The following is a 23239-nucleotide window of genomic DNA, read 5'->3' as shown; positions in this document are numbered from 1 at the left end:
TTCCGGCCATCTAGGGGTGTCATTTAACAAAATTTGCTTCGCCTCAGGCCCCACCCCAGGTGGGGAGGGGGGGGGGGGGGTAGGTATGGGGGTGGGGGTGACCCAAATACTTAGTGTGCGAAGCCCCCTTGACAGATCCTGGCTACGGCCCTGCAATTGTGCTATAGTAAGAAGTTTTGACATAAATGGTTACTATAGCATAATAAACATGCGCAGACACAAATAATAGGTTCTGTGCATGTCAATTGTGCTGTAGTAAGAAGTTTTGACATAAATGGTTATTATAGCATAATAAACATGCGCAGAGGCGACTAATGGGTTCTGCGCATGTTAATTGTGCTATAGTAACCAGTTTTACCGAAAAATAAAAAGGTCGAAAATTGGCCATTTTTTTTTTGTACTATAGTATGGTATATTTGTATATATTACATTATCTACATATTATAGACCCATAGTAGGGGGCCTAAGCAGTTATTTAAAAAAAAAAAAAGGTCAAAAAATGCCGAAAATATAATAATATGCATAAATAAAAAAACACAAATACAGATTAAAAATCATCACATGAATAACATTTATTATAATGCTAATTATGAAGATTAATATGTCATTATACACTACCACCAATTAACATTGTACCTACATTGTACATGGGGTCCTAGCAGTTTTCGGTGCATTTTTAATGCTGATTTAAGATTAATTGAAAAAGAAAATCTCTTATAGATAATCGAATGTCAGAACATTTTTATACCGACCCTAAAATACATTCTTGATAAACTTAAAAAATGTGATTAAAATAACAGTTCTTTTGATTTCTTACAATAACATAAAAATACCCAGTTTAACTGAAACGTATGTAGGCCTATAGAAAATCAACCACATCCACTTCGTTAGTTAATTCACTAGGTCAAAAGTACATTAAATGATTTGAATTAAAGACGGTAAAATTGTTGTATAACACCCAGTAAAAGCATTCTGAGGTCAACGATAATTATTATTATATTTAAATGTTAAAACGTATTAGTTTATGTCCAGTTGTTAATTAATCTTTACAGATAATGAAAACTTCTTGTCGAAGACTATTACCGTTGATGACATGAATGGTATATTCCATAATGTCTTGAATGAATATTCCATAATGTCTTGAATTAAATATTCCATAATGTCTTGAATGGAATATTCCATAATGACCCAATAGTTAATCCAGGAATGAGTAACCTACAGCACCAATATATAATAGTAAAACGATACATTTAAATTCCAATCTATTCATTAATCTAATAGTTTTAATAAATATATGAGTAATATTACAATTAATTTACAGTACAATATTTCTGGTGTTTTTTTCCTCCACAAAAGGTTGAGTAATAAGGCATGTTGTTGTATTTACAAGCCAAGTAAATTTCATAATAAAATCTATTAATTTATCATGTTAATAACTACTAAATTCTATAACTATTAAATCATAAACAAAAGACTTTATATCAAATATACATAATTTCATTTCATCTGCTGCAGTTATTATTAACATTATATATCTTTATAAGCAATCTGAACAGATAATCTATATTCACAAAGTGCACTTTTTTCTTGCCTTTTCAAGTATCTTTTAATATTACACTTTATTATTAATACAAATTTGCCAAAAAATAATCTACAATACAATGCATCCCAATATATAATAAACAGCCAACTTAATTATTACATTAATTAATATAAAATATGATATAAAATATTTAAAATAAAAGATAAAAATACTAAAACCTTGAATAGTACACAATTAATAAATGTTTAAGAGTTAAATAAATTGAAAGTGTTTGTTTAACATTTATTATATAATTGACTTTTCAACCCAATTAAAACAAAACATTCATTACTTGTCCCAAAAACTAAATTAATGAAATAACCAATGATAAAAATGAAAATATATGTTATCTATAAACATTTTTGAAACAGAAATAAGTTGAAAATAACTAGTTTACCCATGGTAACAGATATAGGCCACTCTGGTGGTATTGACACACTTATTAGCAATGAATTATAATGTATTACTAGTTAAATACAATTATTTAAATAACTTATTGAATGCAATCTGTGTAAAACTTAAGATGAGATTAACAAAAAATCACATTATTTTATTATTGTTTATTAATGCAACATGAATATTGTCGTGTATCATGTTATGCTAATGTTATTTTATTTATTATTACTATTAAGCATAGTTTTACTGGTTAAATAGGTTTGGTCTCACAACACAGTTTTTTATCGGTACAATAAATTAGCTTTATATTCATTTATTCATGAAACACTTGACGAGGTTGGAAGAGTGTATAGTAAGAAATAGGTGACATCATTTGTCGCAAAAAGTATTAATGCTGGTGATGATAATGCATCCTTGCGGAGTCTAGAAAACTTGGATGATATATTATTTACAGAAATAATTATCAATATATACATGCTACATGTTTACAATCAATACATTAAAATTGTCCAGCAAATTAAAATAAATTAAAAATGAATATAATTCAAAATATCAAACAAAGAATATTGGGAATGCCTCAAATTTAAATAACAAGGTTAAGTTCGTTTTCGTTTTAGTGGCACAGGTGGTGTATCTTGACCATGGGGTTAGAGTTAAAATTAAATGCATGTTTGTCTACAATCACCCATGAGCATGATGGACAAACTGGCATACATTCTGGAAGTAAGTTGCGATTGCATTGCTTGATTGATGCATTTTTAAGTTTTAAGGAGAATAAATACAATTGGAAAATGCAAGCACAAATAACATTTTTGCTTTTCTATCAATTAAATAATAGTGTACTGCTATCCTGAGTATTATAATTATTAAGTTTCACAATACAATTGGTTTAGTACCAAAACACACACAAAAATGTACAGTACATTATCAGTTATCTGGTACAAAACTGATATAAATCATGTGATCATTTCATTGCGAAAGTTAAAATGTTGACCACTGGCTTCTGGTACACCTGCAGCCACAATTGAACCTGGTTCACACAGTTGTCTCTTTGGTGACAATTTCCACCACTGGTTTTGTTACGTTTCTATAGTTACATGTGTTGTCAAGGTGATAGCATTCCTCACTGTAATATAGTACATATTTGGTTTTATTATACAAGTACAGTATGTGAAATATTTTTTAATAGTCATACAACAAATAATATTGTACAATATAAAGTAATAATTCTATCAAGTTATTAAAAGACAAATAAGCAATGAAAGAAATATTAAAGAGAAATGTTAGAGAAAAGAGATGATCAATCTTAACATGTTCACTACTATAGTGCAAAGTTATTTACAAAAATAGAAAATCTAATAGAATAAAAGCTTAAAACCCAGATGATATATGTACTGTAGCGTTCTGATCTACAGTATCACAGCAAAATATACACAAAGATGCATTAGTATACAAATAATGAATGTTTATGAGTGAAATGGTACAAATAATTTCATGAGAGTTGAAAACATAACATAAGAGATCTATCACTGAATAAAATTATTTGTACCATTTCACGAATATAAAACATTCATTATTGGTTTTATAACACACCTACTTTTAAACAAAAGGCTAAGCCAAGGCCTGACAATTTTAAGAGACATTGCTCCAATTTTAGATACGAAGTAGAACAATTAAAAACGGTGTATATTACAGGTTGATAAAATGCGCAGCCAAGAACTAGCTGTGTAACAAAATTGAACGCACAAAACAAAATTGCAGTACTACAGTAGATTCACACACACTCGAGTGTGCTCCACAATCGTCCAATCAAATGAGAAAAATATACTTAAGGTGTGTTATAATTATTAATGCACCATGTTAAAGTATCCCTCTACTATGATTGTAAGTGATAATGCACTTTTAGTGGTGACCATGTTAAGATAGTAAAAATAAACAAAGATGCGCTTACTAACCACGGCAAGGAAGGGTTGGGCAGCCCGTCAGTGGAGCTGTGGACATAGTAAATAATAATAATGTAAAATATAAGAAAATAAATCAACACTGCTAGCATATCATCATATTACTGTTATGTAATGGTATGTAAAGAAAACAACTTAAATGGGTGCACTCTGTACCATCATTAAAAAGCTGCAAAAAAATAATTAAATTATACAAAAGACAAAGTATAATATATAATAATCTCAACCAAATGATTTAAAAATTCATACACAGTTAATACAATGGAGTAATAATATGGTAATGTTCAGTAAAATTAAAGTTGTATATAAAAAGCATCTTCATTCAGTTTATCTATTTAAAGCAAATAAAACTGAAATAAGGGAAAAACAAAACCCTGAGAAATATACAATATGTTGTTTTACTGACATTCGTTTGTTTCACAATCCATGCGCAACACCAATATCGCGGGAGGTATGATTTTAACGGCATGGTCATGTAATACTATGGAGCTTCAGTGATATCAAATCAGTATGCTAATGTTTTGTCTGCTTGTTAATGTTTTCCACAAGTAACTTTGAATGAAAATTCTTTTAGTAAGCTTAGATTGGTTGTACATTTATACATCGCAAAAACTAATTTTGCTGATACCGAAAAAGGAACTATAATTCATCACTTTAGTTTTTGGCATGGAAATTGTTCCTTGTGTCATCAAATATCCCATAATGCAATTTAGTTGCATCCCACAATGCAATATGCAACTAAAATAAGGGCGCATGAATTGGAAAGGGAGAATCAAAAGACTAAATATATATTAATAACAAACAAAACATAATTTGTATACATTCATCATTTCATCCAGCAAAAATATCACAACAAAATGAAACATAAATAGAATCCTGTTGAACATAAAATGGTCAAAGACTGTGATAATAAAGTCGGGAATAATCGATCATGTGTGACAATCTGCCAACTTACTGGTGATGACAAAGTCGTTCCCCGACTATGTAGCTATCCCTAGTATAAAACTGATAATATCAAGATTAGGAGAAACAAGAAGGTAATATTAAACAATAATACTATGGCTTCATATTTTAACTCAATTTGCTAAAAATAAAGTAATCATTGGAACTTTAAAGATGTATTTTCCCCCAAAAATAGGAAAAATGTAGATGACAGACCTCAATACTAATTACTAATAAAAAGACAAAATAAACTGTTAAATTTAACAAAAACATGTATTGTCTGACATAATGGCATAATCAATAAAACAAATTTAAAAAAAACAACAATTTTTTCAGGGGAACAATATCTTTAAGGCTGCAAAAAATAAATATTTCAATAAAATCTAATCTAAAAATATAGAACATAATTAAAATAAAAAAATAAGTTAAGCTATGTTCAAAGCCATGGTTCTGTTGGCAAAAGAATAAAATTGAAAAATGGGTAATAGTGTTAAGTTCAAATTCTGTTTGTATTTCTTGATATGAAAACTGTAAACAGAGGTAAAGAGGAGCTAGAGGCCTAGTGTGAATGCAGCTTTAGCGTACAGCAAGGTATCTACTATAATACTCATGTAATATCATGTAAAACAACCACAAATAAATAAAAACAAATAATTAATTAAACCAAAAAAACCAAATGGACATGACAAATGTGAAAAAAATAATTTCCCATCATAGAAAATAAAAATAACCCAAAAACCGAAACACATAATGGTTTAATATGGTAAATAAAAAATTGGTGAAAATGGACTGGCAGCATCTAAAAAAATGTAAACAAAACTTACAAAAATTAAGTATCTTGTTCGGATTGCTTGGAAATGAGAAAAATTAATTGAAAAATAGTAAGAAAAAAAGGCAAATTTCTAATTTGAAACCTAATAATAAAATACATGACGTAGTCTTTATAAAATCATATTCCAAAATACATGACATAGTCTTTACTAAATCATATTCCAAAATTGATTATTTAGTTTTGCATGGAATACATAAGGAAACTCAGACCTCTGATGTCTCTATGTAGATTATTGCATGGGTTAATTTTCTGGACACTTAAAGCTCTGTCTACGCTATCAAACTTTACGTGACAAAAAAAAATGTGATGTGCCCATATATGGACATGATGATGTCACATCACTACCATATTTAGGTATGTCACTACCATAATTGAGCAAATCACACTTTTTTGGCTTACTTGTTTGATAGTGTAGACAGAGAAGAAAATTTAGTAGTTATGGTTGTATTAATGGAACTTCTTTGGTAGATATTTACATACAAAAGGATGCTAACCAGAACAAAAAAATCAGATGATGGAATAAGTGAGAGCTAATCTATTAGAGCCTTTATTCAGAGGAAAATCTTTCTAGAATAATTTATGCAAAAAAAATGGTATGTATACAGTATCAAGCAAATAGTAACAGAATAAGTGACAATTTAATAAATAATATATTGGAACTTACAGAATGTGTAGGTTTCTTGTCTTCAGCTTCTATGATAGCATTTGTTTGTTCTTGGCTAAATTTCACCACAGCTGATATCACTCTTGCCATTGTCTGTAAAGAATATATTTTTTTTAATTGTTGTGTTTTTTTTTGGCTCAAGAAATTTACAGTTCTTTACACTCTGCTCAGCCATGCATCACTCTTTTCATTCGCATTTTAATCTACAAAAATGTAATATTTTAAAATATTGTTTCTTTTATTACGAATAAATGCCATCATGAAATGTCCATGTTTTAAATATCTTACTTTATTTATTTATTGACGTTTCTATCAATATACTTTGATTGTCCTCAGGAGTAAGAATGTTCTTTTCAGAACTTTTCCAAAAACACAATAATTAAAATAAAAACAAGATGAACATTGGCTCCCTATTCTTACCTTTGTTTCTCTTCCCATCATATATTCAAAGAGGACCTTTTTAAGATACTGTGAATAAACAAGATATCCAACAAAATGTATAAACCATATCAAATCCAGTCATATCATCAAACATAACATACAAAGCAAGTTGTTAAAAGCTTTAAACAATGGCCAATTTGGGGAAGTGTTGATAAAATAGTTTTGAAAAAAAAAAACCCAAATGGTGAGAACTGCAATTTTATTATTATATTATTGTCTATCTATAATAAACTAGTGATATTCTAAAAGGAAATACGTATATAAAACAAAACAAATTAAAAAAAAAATGTTTTTCAGGGGGACAATATATTTAAGGCTGCAAAAAATAAATATTTCAATAAAATCTAGTTTAATAATAGAGAACATAATATAACAGAAAATAAAAATTAAGCTACGTTCAAAGTCCTGAGTCTGTTGGCAAAAGAATAAAAGTAAAACATGTGTAGTGTTTGTGAATTATGTTCGTATTTCTTGATATGAAAGCAACAGGAAAAATGTAATATAGTGGCTTAGTGTGAATGCAGCTTTATCGTACAGCAGGGTGTCTACCATAACACTCATCATGTACTATCATGTAAAACAACCACAAATAGATAAAAACAAATAATGAATTAAACCAAAAAACCAAATGAACATGACAAATGTGAAAACCATAATTTCCCATCATAGAAAATAAAAATAACCCAAAAACTGAAACACATAATGGTTTAATAGAGGTAAATAAAAATATATAAAATATTAGTGTTGTGATGATAGTGATAGATATTAAAGTTTTAAAGCTACTTTTATCTTAAAATACTGTGAAACTAATTTCTGGATGAGATCCAAATACTCAATAATCCTTACCTCAATTTCTGTTGGTTCTTGCAGTGGAATTCCTTCAGGCCAAGGGTTACTAGGCCCATTCTCTGATGTTGCTGCTTTCATACTATTTATTTCATCTAGAAGTTGCTTCTCTCTTAATCTCAGCTCTGCTAACTGTCCTCTCTGTTCTTTCAACTCACCCTAAAAAAGTTGGTTTCCAAATTTAGAAATGACAGAATTATCTGAACATCAATTTAATGTGTGTGTCATAAAAAAGCCTGCGTACGAAAGCAGAGTAAGAAAAAGTTAAATACTCTAAAAAGTGTGCTATGCCCAAATATGGTAGCGATATTCCTAAATATGGTAGTGATATGACATCATCATGTCCATATATGGGCACATCACATTTTTTTGTCATAGGGTTTGATAGTGTTAGTTAAAGTATTAGTGGTATTATGTGTTATTGTTTCTTTCTCTGGGTTGAAACACTGCTGTTTTTATTAAACCTACATTAGGATTGTATAACATATTATTGATGTACAGGTATGGATATTATTGCTGTGTAAAAAAAACAATAATAGGTTGTGGAATCATGTCTTAAAGATGTCCAATATCTAATGCTGGTAATGTAGTGTTGCTCTATCTTTAATCAAGGTTAATACTAGTGGTGTCATCAAAATAGTATTGATGTAGTTTTGTAGTTTAATTTTTTTTGGGAGATAATTGACAAAACAAAAAAACAGAAAAGAGAACACACTCGACAGTGATGAGAGCAAACAACCCAACAACTAACCATATATTAAGTATAACAAACAAATAATATACAAACATACAATTGTTTTATGCATAAAGTAATAATATTTGGATAAGTTTATTTATACGAATATGCTACATGTATGCATGTTAGTTAAAGCATGGCGATGTTGAAATGATGAGACTCACCAGAATAGCATCATTGTTGGGTTGATTTACCTGAGAGTATGGGTCCAAATGCTCAATGGATTTTGGTACTGAAGTCTACAAACAAAAATTACAAACAATGCAAAGCTTTGTCCCAAGTATGGTACTTTACTGTGATTTACCTATGTTGTATACTTTTTTTACGTTTATTGTTTATTCAATTTGAGTACTAGTATTGATTTCAAATTTATTGTAACTAACCAAAAAATATAAGTTGCATATATTTTCGCTACCATTATGTCCAATTTTATAACTATTTGATTTTGCATTTGTGCATTAATACGTTACTCATCATTTTTCAGACAGTGTAAATAGGGTATGATTGCACCAAACTGGTTTAACGATAAAAACACAACGATGATACATACTTTCACTAGGTGTACAACAATTAAATACACATTTACAATGCTAAAGTTAAAAATGTGTTGAATAAATGAAATAGGTACCATACATAAACATTTCAAAATCGAAAAAATACCACATGAATTAAAAATATGTAATTTATATATTTTCAAAACAAGTCATGCAAAATTGAAATAATATATAGTTACCTGATGAATGTTCTCCAGCTCCTGTCGGTGAATCTCTCTTAGTTCATCAATCTTAGCTTGTAATGTTTGTGTCATTCTTAAATCTAGCTCTTCAAGTTCATTTTGATGCTGTGATTCGTTGTGCTCAAGTCGGAACTCGATCTCGTTTAGTTGTGATTTGTGATCAACCTGTAACTGGTTTATTCGCGATTCGTATTGTGTTTTTGTTTCAGATAGTTCCTCGCGCAACTCCTACAAATTTAAATTGATTTAGAGTACAATAAAGACTTATTGAGTGAGATTAAACTAGGATTTTCCAATGGCCTTGACATTAACAACATTTTTTTTATTGTTCTAACTGCTCATAATATAGATGCCAATTTATAAGCCAAACACAAACCTTAAGCTGTTCTTCATATGTTTCTGAAATAGTTTCCATCTCACGAGATTGATCATCAATATTCTCCTGCAGTTCTCTCATCATCTCTGTGTGTTCCTTCTCCATTTTCACTTCCACGGATTGCCCTTTACCTAAAATCAATCATCACTAATATATTAACATCTGTTTTAAAGGGTATAAGTTACAAGCTTCAACATTATCCGTCTGTCTGTGTAAACGCTCTAGCCATTGTTGGTATTATAAGAGTCAGCTGTGAAAGTACTGTATTACATTTTACAACCAACCAACATAATAAAGCGACAGAGGAAATAAAGAATAACAAATATATGGCCTCTTCTTACTCTCTTACAGTTATCTCTAACCAATATTGTTCAAGATCTACGTTCTTTAGAAAACCTATGACCTGTCATAAGGTCTTCTTATTTTCTTTTAGACGATCAAGATCTACCTTGATCCTGCCACAACCAAAACCTATCTTCAGCTCCATTGTCGTACCCTAAGGGCGCGTTTATACAACACGCTATTATACGCATATTCTACACGCCTACGAGAAGTGTTGTATAACAACAAAGAGATTCCGTGTAATGAGATTTTAATTGCAAAAAAGGCTACTTGGCTGAATCCTAAAATTTGGTGGATTCCCGGTCGCCGTTACCGTGTTGGAAGTGTCCTCAGGGTATATTTTGACCTCTCGTTAAAACAGGTCGTAATATCAATCATGTCATGCGACGTCTAACAAGATTGGGCCCATTTATTGCTGCTTCGCTGCCAGCAATCATCCTCCTACCACGTCTTACGCCTAGCCTGGTAGGGCCAACTCGTAGTGGTAGTAGGCCTCTATAGACTATCGTTTCCCACTCCAAACAGAATAAAAAATAACATCGCAAAAATGGCATCTTCTTCCATAGTGTATAGATGAAACAATGAAACCCTTAAAATAACTTTTATTAATTTAAATGAACCGAGAACAAAATAAACAACAATGCAAACGTGAACGAATACAATAATGAAAACGGTAAAAACCGCGCGAATACATCGGACAGCGAGGAGGCGACAATGATTTGTTGACAACCCAGCCAACAATTCAATTCAAGCGATCGACCTTTTATCCTAGCATGCACTGCGTGTTGATGAAACTTCCGGTACAACACGGTATCGTGATTTCTAGTTATAACAGCAAACGTTAAGGTGGGTTGACCTCGGTTCGAACAACACGCTAAAAATTAAAGCCGTGTTCAAATTTAGGGTGTTGTATAAACACGACCTAAGTTCTGTTTAATCCCTAGATAATATAACTATTACTTAATTGTCCCACCCACAAACCCTCACTTGAGCTCCATTGCCCTACCATAACCATTCCTATATAATCAAAATCTTACTTGATTGTCCCACCCACAAACCCTCACTTAAGCTCCACTGCCCTACCATAACAAGTTCTGCTTAATCTCTAGATAATCAAACTCTTACTTGATTGTCCCACCCACAAACCCTCACTTAAGCTCCATTGCCTTACCTATGACCTGTCTTAGGTTCTGTTGCATCTCTTGGTCTTTCATTGCCATCTTCATATTAACCTCTTTAAGCAAGTGCTTAACTTTCTGACTGTGTTCTACGCTTTGGTCTTGCAGACGTGTATCACACTCCAATCGCATTTCACGTAATCGTTCTTCTATTTCTTTCTGTCGAATTTTTAAAACTTCTTCACATCGATTTCTAAATAAGAAAAATACAAATGCTTTTATTTTAAAACACAATTATTGTGTTATCAAGTTAAGTAGACATCAGTCAAGAAATTAACAAATTTCTTCTATTGTACAATAATCCAAACAGCGGTGTACTTACTCTATGTCCATCAGTTGTTTCTCATGATTTTCCTTTAATGTCTCAATTTGGCTCAGCAGTTCATTTTCTTTGGCTTTCATAGTTTCGCTTACTTCCTTCATTTTATCTTCAGCATTCCTCTGTTGAGCTTCAGCACCTAGAAGACTTTCTCTTGCAACTTTTATATTTTCTTCAACAACTTGCTTAGATTCTGTTTCAATTTTAACTTTTTCTTCATCCAATATAGTTTGCCATTCTTCCTTTTCTTTCTGGTGAAGCTGTTCAACTTCTTTGATTTGTGCCTCCAAAGCAAGAATTTTATCAGAGTGATTCTTTTCTAAAGACATTATTTGATTTTGTGCATCTGATAGTTTTTCTTCTTTAGCTTTAAGTTCAGTTGAAAATTGGTTCTTTATTTGTTTTAATTTTCCTTCTGCTTTCTTTTTCAATTCAGCCAGTTTCTCTTTGCTCTCTGCTTCAAGAGAAGCAGTTACCGTTTGAATTTGTTGGTTTAATTCTTCAATTTTATCATCTTTACCTTTCAGTTCAGATTTCATTTCACTCATCTTGGATTGAAGGTTCTCTTCCAACCTAGATGCATTTTTTTGATCATTACTTTCTTTCTCTTTGATGTCCTGTTCTAAAATCTTCTTTTCTTCTTCAAATGTTGTTCTTAATTTCTTTAACTCTTCCTCAAGTTCATCCATTTTTAATTTGGAAGTTGTCTTTAATTGTACAAGTTCATTCTCAGTAGATTGTGCTTGAAATTTAGCTTCCTTCAAAGAAGCTTGGTTTTCAATGTCGGTCTCGATTACCTCTTCTATACGCTCCTCTAACTGAGCTACTTTTACGTCATGCTTTTGGCATAGTTCCCTGATTTCAAACTCATGCTGTTTCTGAATTTCTTCAATTTCCAATGATTCCATACGGAGTGATTCAACATTATTTGAATGTGTCTTTTCCATATTCTCCATCATCTCAAAATGCTGTTGCTCCAATTCGTCCATATTAGTTTTATGCTTCTTTTTTAGATCATCAATTTCTAAATGCAGTTTTTCAATTGAATTTTCGTGTTCCTTTTCTTTATTGAGAAGTTTTTCTTCAAGTTCTTTTTTAAGTGTTTCAACTGTTTCGGAATTTTTCTTTTGAAGTTGTTCACAATTAACATTTAGTTCCTGAAGCTTTGTCTTGTAAGAAGAAATTTTAGATTTTGCTTGATCTCTTAGATCAACCATCTGCTTCTTGTGAGTTGAATCTTTCTTAGAACTCTCCTCTTCATGTTCTTTCTTCAGACGCTCAATTGCCTCTTTATGTATGCTCTCCATTTTCATGGTTACATCATCCTCTCCCATCTGTTTGTTCTTCATTAAATCAGATAATTGTTTTGAGAATTCTTCTTCTCTATCAGCAAGTTTTCTCTGAAATTCCTCATTTTGTCTGCTAATTTCTTCATTATGTTCGATTTTGATTCTTGAAATGTTTTCCGTTTGCTCTTCTGCGCTATTTTGCATTTGTTGCAGTTGCGCTTTCAGAGTTTCAATTTTTCCTGATAATTCAACTGTAACTTGTGTTGTCATTTGGTTATGGGTTTCTTCTAATGATTTTAATTCATTCTCTTTCTGTTTCATCATTTCTTCTAACTGTTGTTCTTTTTGTTTAGCTGCTTCTCTTTCCTTTTGTACTATTTGTGATATTTTCGCCTTAGCCTGTGCTTTTAGATCTTCAATCTGACTGGTGTGCTTTGCAGTCCAATTGTTTTTCTCTTGTAAAAGTAGTTCAGATGCTTCTTTTATTTCAGCATCTTTCATTGCCATTTTCTCATTCAATTCTATTTCATGTTTTTCTTTTAAACTTGCAATCTCCGAGTTAAGTGCTGAAACATTTCGAATAGCTTCTTTCAGTTGATCTTGTATTGTGATATTTGAATTTTCAAATTGTGTTTGTAATTGTTTTATATGATCATCTTTCTCATTAATCAATGTAGATAAATCATTCACCTGTTGTTGTTTCTGCTCCATCTCTTGCTCAATATTTCGTAACATTTCCAATCTATCTTTCAATTCTTCAATTTCTACAGATCTTTCACCTTTTTCTTCATGTAAATTCAAAATTTCTTTATTCCTTGCACTCACTTCTGACTCCAATTCTTTCGCTTTTTCTTGGTAGTTTCTCTCTTTCTCGCCGTATTCTGCTAATGCAGTCTCCCATTGATGTTGCAATTCTTTCATCTTTTGTTTCATTTCATTCTCCAGCAATTCTTTTTCTGTAGTTTTATTGTCCAATTGATTCTGTAATCGCTCTATTTCATCACTGCATTTCTTTTTTGCATTGTTTTGTTCTTGAATTTGTCTCTCATAAGAAGAGATTGTGGAATTGGCTTCAATCAGTTTTTGTTCCAATTCATTTGCCACAGCACTCACCGAACTCTGTGTCTGCATCTTTAATACATCCACTTGACGAGCCAACTCCTTCTCATATTGATCTTTTTCTTGTGTCAACTTTTCTTCTGATTCTCTTTCTAATTTTTCAATAGTAGAATTTCTTTCAACTGATAGTTTACTTAATTCTTCTGTTTTTTGTTCAAACTGTTCATGGGCTGTTGCAAGTTTAGATTTTAAGTCCCATGTCAATTTTTCCAGTTCATCAATCTTTCTTATAGATACTTGTTTCTCTTCTTCAAACTGCTTTACTTGCTCAGTTAACGTTGCAAAACTTTGGTCATGCTCTAATTGCAGTGTCTGATGGGTTTTTTCAACCGAATTCAAATTTCTTTCCACATTTTTTAACTGTTTGTCTTTTTCAATAACAGCATCTCTAGCTGTTTTTAACTCTTCAGATTTCAATTTGATTTGTTTATTTAGTTCTTCAATGTCTTTCTCAGATTTCAGTAAGCCTTCCCTTTCTTTTCCAATAGTATCATTGGCAACACAGAGTTCATTGTCATACTTTGTTTGCAGTGCTTTTAATGAATTCTCAAGTGCTTTCTCATTTAGTTTAAGCTCTTGGATCGTTCTCTCGAAATTTCCAATCATTTCATTTGCATCACATAACTTTTTTCCAAGGTCACCAGCAACCTCGTCAACTGTACTTTTTTTCTGTACCTCAAGCATTTCAATTTTACGTTGCGTTTCCTTTTCATAATTCTCCTTCTGGAAAACCAATTTTTGTTCGTACTCATTGATTTTATGTTGATGTTCTGCATTCTTCTCTTCTGCCTCTTGAATCAATTGCGCCACTTTTTGTTTTAGGTCACAGACTTCTTCAGAATATTTCTTTACTGCATTTACATTTTCTTTTAATTCCTTTTCAGTAATGTCATAAGCTGCACTTTTTTCTTCTAATTCTTTAACCCTTTCTTGTTTGTTTTTAATTTCAGATTCAAGTTGTTGTTGAGCCGTCTGTAAGTTATCTTGTAAGTCTTTCAACTGGTTTCTTAAACTCTTGTTCTCTTTTGTCCAGTTGTTAATCTCGGATTCCATTTCGTTCCTACACTCAGTTAAATCAGCCTCTAATTTAGAAATGCTCTTTCCTCGATCAATCAAGTCTTGAGCCTGTTTTTGATTCCTTTGCTTTAATTCTGTTACTGTTGAATTCAGTTTGTTTAACTGGTCTATTTTTTCTTGAACAACCGCCTGATGTGATCGATTCATGTCCTCCACTTTAGCTTTCAGGTCACAATCAGCCTCCTGTTCTGTTTGTTGGACAATATTTCTTTGTTGTTCTAGAGCCTCTTCAATTTGTGTATTCATCTGCATCTGTAATTCCTCAACCTTACACTGCATCTCTCCTTCTTTTTTATCTGTAAGTTCTTTCAAGATCTTTTTGTGTTGGGCTTTTTGTTTGGCAATTGCATTCTTGCTCTTTTCAATGACTTCTTCAAGTTTATTGTTAGCTGCTCTGATTTCTTCTGTTGAATTCTCTTTTAAATGTTGCACTGAAATTTCTAACTCAAGTTTTTCCTAAAAAAAAAGATTACATATTGGATAAAAATAATTGTATAAAATATATCAATCCATAGATATTTCCAATGCCTAATCTAATATTTCTGTATTTTGTTGTTTGCAAGTACAAAAGAAGAAGAAGAAAACAGTCAATCGTTGATGGAAAAAAGAACACACTCACTGATTTCATTTGGTCAATGATTCTCTGTAACTCATCTTTCTGGTTATCTTGAGCACTAACAGCAGCCATCTTCTGAAGTTCTCGCTCTTCTATAGCCATCATCATTTCAGACTCCTTTTCCTTTAAAATGTTTTTATGAAGGCTCTCTAAGTTCTGTAATGCTAGCTCCTGTTCTTTTTCCTGTACACATTAAAACGGTCATAAATAAAACAAGTCTGGAATTATGAGCACATTTTGAAAAGCATTCTCTCATTCAAGGTAAATAGTGTTAAGTCAATATTATTAACTTTGATTAGAAGTCCAGAGTCAATTCTGAAGACAAACTAAATATCATTAGGCTACAAGAATAGATGGATGTGGATACACAGTCACACAGTACATTTTTGGTATGGATTTTATAAAATATAATAATTCCAACAAAAAAAGTCTAAGAATCTTCTTGATCAATATCAATCACACTTCATATCCACCTGAGTGTATGTATGATATGCTGATTACCTTATTTGTGATGGCTTCTTTGTAAGTTTCTTCATTTGTAGCAATGATGGCTTCCCAATGTTTGTTCCTTTCATCCACGGCTCCTTCCTTCTCTTTTTGCAATTCTACTTTGAGTTTCTCCATTTCTTCCTGTCAGGTATATATTGCAACATTTTAAATTTGATCATACTTTTTAAAAGAATCTATATTTATTTTAAGTTTAATTAAAGCTACGCATAAAATACATGATTTAATACCAAAAACATGGTTATTAAATATAATTAATACAATACGAAACCTTAAATACTTATAGACATCTTTTCTAACCTGGAAATGATTGATAACCGCTTGCTTTCCTCGTGATAACTCCTGTGCCAGATTCTGCTTGTCCTCATCCCCACGTTTTTCTGTGGTCTGTAACTGTGCCTCAAGATCTTCAACTAACAACATAACATTTAAAAAATAGATATTCTAGTAGTGGTGTACACAAATGGTCATGGTGCAAAATTACTCATTACTTCTTAATTTTAGAATACAATTGCAATTTCTAATTTAGTACTTTAAATTCTGAGCATTTGTAATGATAATGAGCAACTGAGGGTTCTATGGGCAGGACTTCAAATACCGCACTGCAGCGCAAGCTGAGATTTTAAAATCAATGAATCTGTAATAATTGCACCAAAGAGCAAATGCATCCAATAAACTTTCTTTGAGTAAAGAATACTCTCAAGTTGAAACATAAATTGTGTTTATGCAACCTAAAGCTCTGTCTACAATATCAAACTAGTTTGACAAAAAAAAGTGTGAAGTGCCCAAATATGGTAGGTATATGCTTAAATATGGTAGTGATATGACATCATCATGTCCATATATGGGCACATCAAATTTGTTTGTAACATAAGGTTTGATAGTGTAGACAGTGTTTTATATACACGCCAACAATGTTATATATTAACCTTTCTTTTCATATTCTGATCTACTGGTTTCAGCTGCATCTCTCTCACTTGTCAGCTCCTTCACTTTATCTCTCAATTCTGAATGTTGTTTTTCTAGCGCTTCCAGGTTTTCGTGCATTTGACGTTTAGTCTCAGCGATGGCCAATGCTTTTTCACCCTCAATCTGATCCATCATCTCTTTTGCTTTTTTCAGCTGTTCTGAAAATTTATTCTTCTCAAGTTCTTGTTGTTTCTACAAATATAATAATAAGTTTTATCCCATTTAGATTTATTAACACAATTACGCATCTACCATTTAGGAATGTTAGGTTCAATTTTATTGAAAATATATTTAGAAAATAAAAAAATATTTTAATAATTGTTTTATTCTGGAAATTACAGTCAAATTAAACATGAGGTTGTGTGGCGGCAATGGTCAAAATGCTTCACAAAAACATCCCGACAAAATAAACATGAAGATTACCTTCAATTCTTCAAGCTCTTCTGCTTTTTCCTTCACTTGTTTTTCAGCTTTTTCCATTCCACTTGATAGTTCACTGTTCTTTTCTTTATTATTCCTCATTGTTTCTTTACATTTTGTCAATAGTACTTCTAACCTTTTAACTTTTTCCTTTAGAACCTGCATGGTTTCTGGGTCAGGTGCAGCAGCTTTTGATTTAGAGTCTGCGACATCATCACCTTTACCATTCTTTGCTGTTTCACTGCCTGGAACAACACCGTGCTTGTATAAGCCAACCTAAAGATAATATTTGAGGTGATGTTAGAAATATATTGTCTCCCTGACAATTTTTTTTTTTATGTTTTTGTTGAATAGGCCATTTCAATGTTACCAAATTATTCCCTTTTACCAAAAATTGGATCCAAAAAAATTGTTTACCTGAAAAACAACTGTACTTTAAAGCAAAAATTAGTAAATTTGGCTGGAAGTCAGTGTGTGGGTTTTTGGTTGAATTCTGTATTTTTATAAGCAAAAACATTTGATTATTGATTAACTTGATTAAAACTGCAAAATGACAGTGATAATATTTTAGGCTACCTGTGTCTGAAGGACATTAATCAACTCATCTTTCTCCTCCAGTATTAAGTCAAAGTTTTCCTGTAGATGCTGCTTAGCCTGTTGGTCCAGCTGAGCGGCCTAGAAAATATAAAATCAGTGTTTAAGATACCCACAAACTAAACACAAAACTACATTTTTGGATTTTTCAATATGAGAAACACAAAATATATTAAAATATCTCATGTTTATGGATTCAGATCGTAAATTGTGATGTTATATGAGATTATCAAATCATGGTACAGTATCTAAAGAATGCTCTGTTCTTATAAATTGTAGAATGTGTTGTTATATTAATAATCTACCTGCATACTTTTGAAATCAAACACACTACAGAGAGACTTACTTCCTTCAATTCTGATATTCTTCTGAGGGCTTTGTCTTGGGTTTGTGTCATAATATTCTTAACAACAAAAATAATAATAGAATGTCAGTTTCTATAAAAAGCAGTCAACCTTATATTATATTACCATCATTAGACATCACTTTTACATAGAACTAAGTGAGTGAGTGGCCGAGCGGTTAAGACAGTGGAATCACGTAGCCATAACATCGGCAGGGGTTCGAGGCTCACTCACTCCATGGTTCTGGTGGTAGAACGAGTCTTCTCGGATAAGGACTATAAACCGTAGGTCCAGTGTACACAACTTGCTCGTGTGCACTTTAAAGAACCTAGTACATCTTTCGAGACGAGTAGGGGGTTACCCCGGTGTATTAGTACATCACAGCCACTGATCACCAACTGGGCCCTCTGGGAGATCAGTCTTTGACTGAAGAGGTCACCCAGTATAAAGATAAAACAAACAAACAAACATAATACCGAACAACACATGATGCGTAATTAACCAATCAAATTGCAAGAATACAATCAGGTTTGTTTACTGTAATACTAATGAATGAATGATACTATACCTTAATTTTAGCATTCTCCTTTTGAAGATCTTTGTATGCATTGACAACCTTAAATTTCAAATAAAACAAAATCATTTAAAATTTAAAATAAACTAAATCAATTAATTTTGCTACTAAATCACACATTCAATCAACAAAAAAACAAAAATCAATCAATCAGTCATTTATATCAATCACTTACAGTATTATCAAATATGTTATATTACCATAGACTAAAATGCAATGTCTAATTACTGCAGTAACTATACTGCAGTAGATAACAAAAAGAAATTCATCACACTTACATCAATAAATTTTCCTTTGTATCTTGTCAGCTTCTTCTCAACTTTGTGAAACTTTTGAAGTAACTCATCCTTGGTGAAGGCATCAAGGTTCACCAGTGGTTCATCTATCTCACTCTCCGTGTCTGAAGGTGCTTGATATACCTTCTGGGGTGTCTGATACGTTGGAAATAGCGGGCTAGGTGCCTCAGGGTCATGGTTGGACGCTTTTAATGGAGTTGAGGGAACCTATTAATGAAAATAACAGAGAATCAATGATAGATTACAACGCTATGTTTGAGCAGCTTAATGTATTTGTATTTTTGAGAGGGTCTCTAATGAACAGTTTTGGCAGGATGGACCACCATCATAAAGTATAAATTAATAAATTTGTGTTGATGTTCCAAAAAAGAAAGAAAAGAAGCTCATACTATCTTGAAATGATTTTGAGATGTGCTTCTTTTCGAAAAGAGGCCCAGGGACTTCCTTTTGAGGTTTTACGGTATTTTATAAGACTAAAACAAGATTTAATACTATAGTATTTTTTGGTTTTATCATTTAAAAAAATGTTTCATTCATAAGTTTAAATTTTTCTTATTTAAAAAATACAATGACTATCAAAGGTAAACTATAAATTCACAATGTGTTTTACAAAACTGAAACTACCTGCATATTTTTTTTCAAAATCATAAGCACAGTACAATTGATACTACAGTGCATATACTGGTACATTTTTTACATTTGTTAACATACAAATATACAGTGTGTGTGTTACTGTGTGTATTACTGTATTCTAGGGTTGGAAAGCAAGCCAACATCAGTTTTAACCATATTTTTTTAACATGGATAAAATCCATTTGATCATACAAAAGATCTTTTAAGATTGATAGTTATTTTCATTTATTTTCAAGTATTAGACTGGATTTGAAGTTAAAACAAAACTGCCAAATTTTATACCTGTTCTTCCACACTCTCTGTGTCCGTCGTTTGCTCATTCTGAAGCTGCTCAGACTCTGGTGCAGCCTCATCTTTTGCTTTCACTTGGGCTGACTATAGACATATCATAAAAACATCTCATATTACTTGATTGTTATTTGTTTTGCATTTATTTAATATAGTATTGTAAATTCAAGTAGGATTAATATAATCATGTGTAACAATAATTATTTTTTAGAATGATTAAAAGTGAAAAGAGATTTTAATTGCTCTGAAATCTTCACCAAGCAGTTTGACTTGATCAAATTGTTACATAAATCTTCCTTAGTTGTTTCGAACCGTTGTTACATGTCTTAATCTAATTTTAATAACCATTAACGTTGATTGAATACTGTATTATTGCTGATTATGATTTCACAATCAGTTCAGGCATATTTAATAGTAGGCAAGGTAGAGCTATCAATTAATTTTACCTGAGGCCTTCTGCTGTTTAAGGTGTGTAATATGGGTCTCCTGGGAGTACCCTGCTCTGGAGATGCAGGATTAATAGGTTGGGAGGAGGTTGCTTCACCATCCTAAAAATAAGATAAAAACATGATTTCAATAGTCTTTACGGGGCAGGCAGGACATTCAGAATAGGTTGTCTTCAGCTGATATTATAAATAAGCTGAATTATAGATTAGATAGATCTGGGAAGGACAATCACATATACTATAGAGTTATCATCAACAACAAACAAAATCCTTTACATAATTAATGATTTTATAGGCAGGTTTTTCGCTGTTTGCATACAACCTGTACTCCATAAAACAAAAACACATTCTACCAGATTTGAAGTCATATTCAAACAATGTGAGAAATCATCAATTTAATTTTAAAGAATTTATTGTTTTTATAAATGTCGTAAAGTACTTCTAATCTATTCTATGCAGCCTCATTTTATGGTGTGCTGCTAGGCCTATCCACGATGAAGACTTAAATAAAATATTTCTAGGCCTATACAGTATATTTTCTATTTCAATATTATAGGCCTAGCCCTATATATTTCGAAATACAAAAAGGTGGGTTACGGTACGAAACTCCAGTACAGTAGGCCTAGCCTACTAGCGCCTCCTCAGTCCTGCTGGCCCTACTAGAATTATTTGTTAAAAGGCGGCCTTGCATCTATTTGATATTATAAAATGCAGGACTCATCTCGTCATTGACGTCAGTCCATCTTTAGAAGCAGGCGTATACGGCTTTTAGGCCTTGACCCTCCACCCACCTAGGCCTATGTATGCGGAGTCCTGCAGGCAGGCGGCCCGTCCAAGCCAGCACTGAGCAGCCAGCAGGCAGGGGAATCTGCAGCCAGCAGGCCGCCCAGAAAGCAGGGTTGAAAATAAAAGAGTACCGACCTGTTTTGGCGTATTTCCTGGTGTCTTCAATCTTCCAGGGGACTTGCTAGTTTCTTCAGCTATTTTTGTTTTTAATTTCTTAAACATGTTTATGAATTGAATGTTTAATCTCGCAAAATGTAGGCCTAAACAAGGCTAGCTTTAATAACCACGGAAAATCGCCATGTTAGTCAACAGAGCATGCGCATGACACGTGGAGGATGGCAAAATAGGCTAACACACACACAAAAGTAAATCAAAACAAAAAGATGCGCATGTGATATATGGACAGAATTCGGGAAATATCTAATAAACTTTATAGGAAACATTTGGTGTGAAACAATTAAATAACTTCCTAAACATTTATCATTTGTCTTTCTTAATTCTAAATTATTAATTCGAAAGTTTCGAATTAATATTAATTAATTAATATTTCGTTAGGGGCCTAGGCCTATTTCTCCTCATCATGACCGTTTTAAAAACTGAATTTCAATTTCAAGTAGTCCGCTGTATATTAACGAGCGGCTTAGGAATTCCTCAAAAAGCTCAAAATATAAAGCAAAATTAACTGTAGGCCTACACTATTTGTTTATATACCTATTATATATCTAAACTTAGGCCTAAAGTTACGAATTAATTGTAACAATCCTATACGCCGGGGAGCACCACTCATATAAATAATCACGCAAATTTACGATAAATTAGAATACATCGAACAAAGATTTCAGAAAGTATCTTTCTTTTATACTTTATCAGTCCTCTGATATTTATTAATATTTTTAGTTGTCATGTTTTTTTACTTAGAAAGAATATGTAGGCCTATTAGGCCTATATTTAGAATAAGTTTATTCCTTAAAAATAAATTTGATTAATTTAATTTTACGTTTAATTAAATATAATTAGCCGTAAATATTTGAATACGATATATATCAATTCTGTAACATGGTACTTCAACGACTGTATCGTTAACGAAAATAGGATTAATGAACTGTCCAACATTTTATTCCTATTTTCATGTAGAGGACATTTTTATGTGCACAAATGGGAAACGTGATATTGACAATCAACCAAGAACATCTGAAAATATTATTATTAACGAGGGTGATGATGACGATCCTTCGAAATCACCAAAACACACTCCCGCAAAAAAAAAAAAAAAATGATTTCAGCGAATTCCTTCGAAATGGCCAAAATAAGATGATCCGACCATGGACCTAATAAGGAGATGGTATTTAAGTTCATCCGACAGTCATTTGAGGAAAGCAGATCTAGTTTGAATAAAAGACAACATATTTTAGAACGAAGTTTCGTTTGTGCGACAGCACATTTTTTTTAATACGATCAAGATAAATACAAAATAATAATTTGAATTGAAAATAAAACCGTAAATAAGGTTAAAACCAAACGAAAAACAATTGTTCTTGACCTTATATTTGATAAAAAAATACATGATAAACGATAACTATATGTCGTATAATAATAAAATACATACATATGGATAGTGAATTATTATTGTGAACAGAATAAAACCATCTGATTAAAACATAAATACATTACTTCTTTTAAGAGGAATTGCTGTTAGACGAAATAAAGTAGAGTTTAAGTAATTTGTGAAAAGAAGCACATTGTTTTATTAAAGTAATAATAATAATAATTTATTTGGAAGATACACTTTTGAAACAGTGGCACACTTCTTGAATGAATGTGCGTCCAGAGTAAGTAAAATAAAAGTTAGATAAAAAAAACATGATTTAACAAGGCCTATTTACAGTAGTAAAGTTTCAATCATTCCCGAGCGAATCTCTACAGTAATCAC

The 23239-nt window shown here is 31.7% G+C and overlaps 2 protein-coding genes across 5 annotated transcripts in view; one reads left to right on the top strand and one right to left on the bottom strand.

Moving 5' to 3' along the window:
- The window catches only part of LOC140054221 (small ribosomal subunit protein eS8-like), a 225609-nt gene that overhangs the window by 51786 nt on the left and 150584 nt on the right, over window positions 1-23239 (top strand). The gene's annotated exons all lie outside the window — the stretch shown is intronic.
- On the bottom strand, window positions 596-21609 carry LOC140054099 (uncharacterized). Of its 4 annotated transcripts, XM_072098972.1 has the most exons (23): window positions 21445-21609; window positions 20524-20625; window positions 20072-20164; window positions 19139-19363; window positions 18855-18902; window positions 18289-18345; window positions 17925-18023; window positions 17352-17624; window positions 16889-17120; window positions 16260-16372; window positions 15954-16082; window positions 15456-15635; window positions 11355-15292; window positions 11026-11225; window positions 9513-9643; window positions 9134-9364; window positions 8565-8639; window positions 7665-7823; window positions 6798-6845; window positions 6378-6470; window positions 5706-5731; window positions 3934-3969; window positions 596-3104 (listed from the first exon to the last, which is right to left on the bottom strand). In XM_072098972.1, exons 1-21 carry the CDS (start codon window positions 21529-21531, stop codon window positions 5711-5713), a joined length of 6534 nt encoding a protein of 2177 aa, XP_071955073.1. In that variant the 5' UTR covers window positions 21532-21609; the 3' UTR covers window positions 596-3104; window positions 3934-3969; window positions 5706-5710. The 4 variants fall into 4 exon arrangements, with proteins under 4 accessions (XP_071955073.1, XP_071955086.1, XP_071955078.1 ...); XM_072098985.1 differs by lacking the exon at window positions 5706-5731 and having other exon boundaries at window positions 3930-3969; XM_072098977.1 differs by lacking the exon at window positions 5706-5731.

This window comes from Antedon mediterranea, chromosome 1 (genome assembly GCF_964355755.1).
Source record: "Antedon mediterranea chromosome 1, ecAntMedi1.1, whole genome shotgun sequence".
In the NCBI taxonomy this organism is placed as follows: domain Eukaryota; kingdom Metazoa; phylum Echinodermata; class Crinoidea; order Comatulida; family Antedonidae; genus Antedon; species Antedon mediterranea.
The sequence above is the reverse complement of the archived record's forward strand: the minus strand, read 5'-3'. Positions and strand labels throughout refer to the sequence as shown.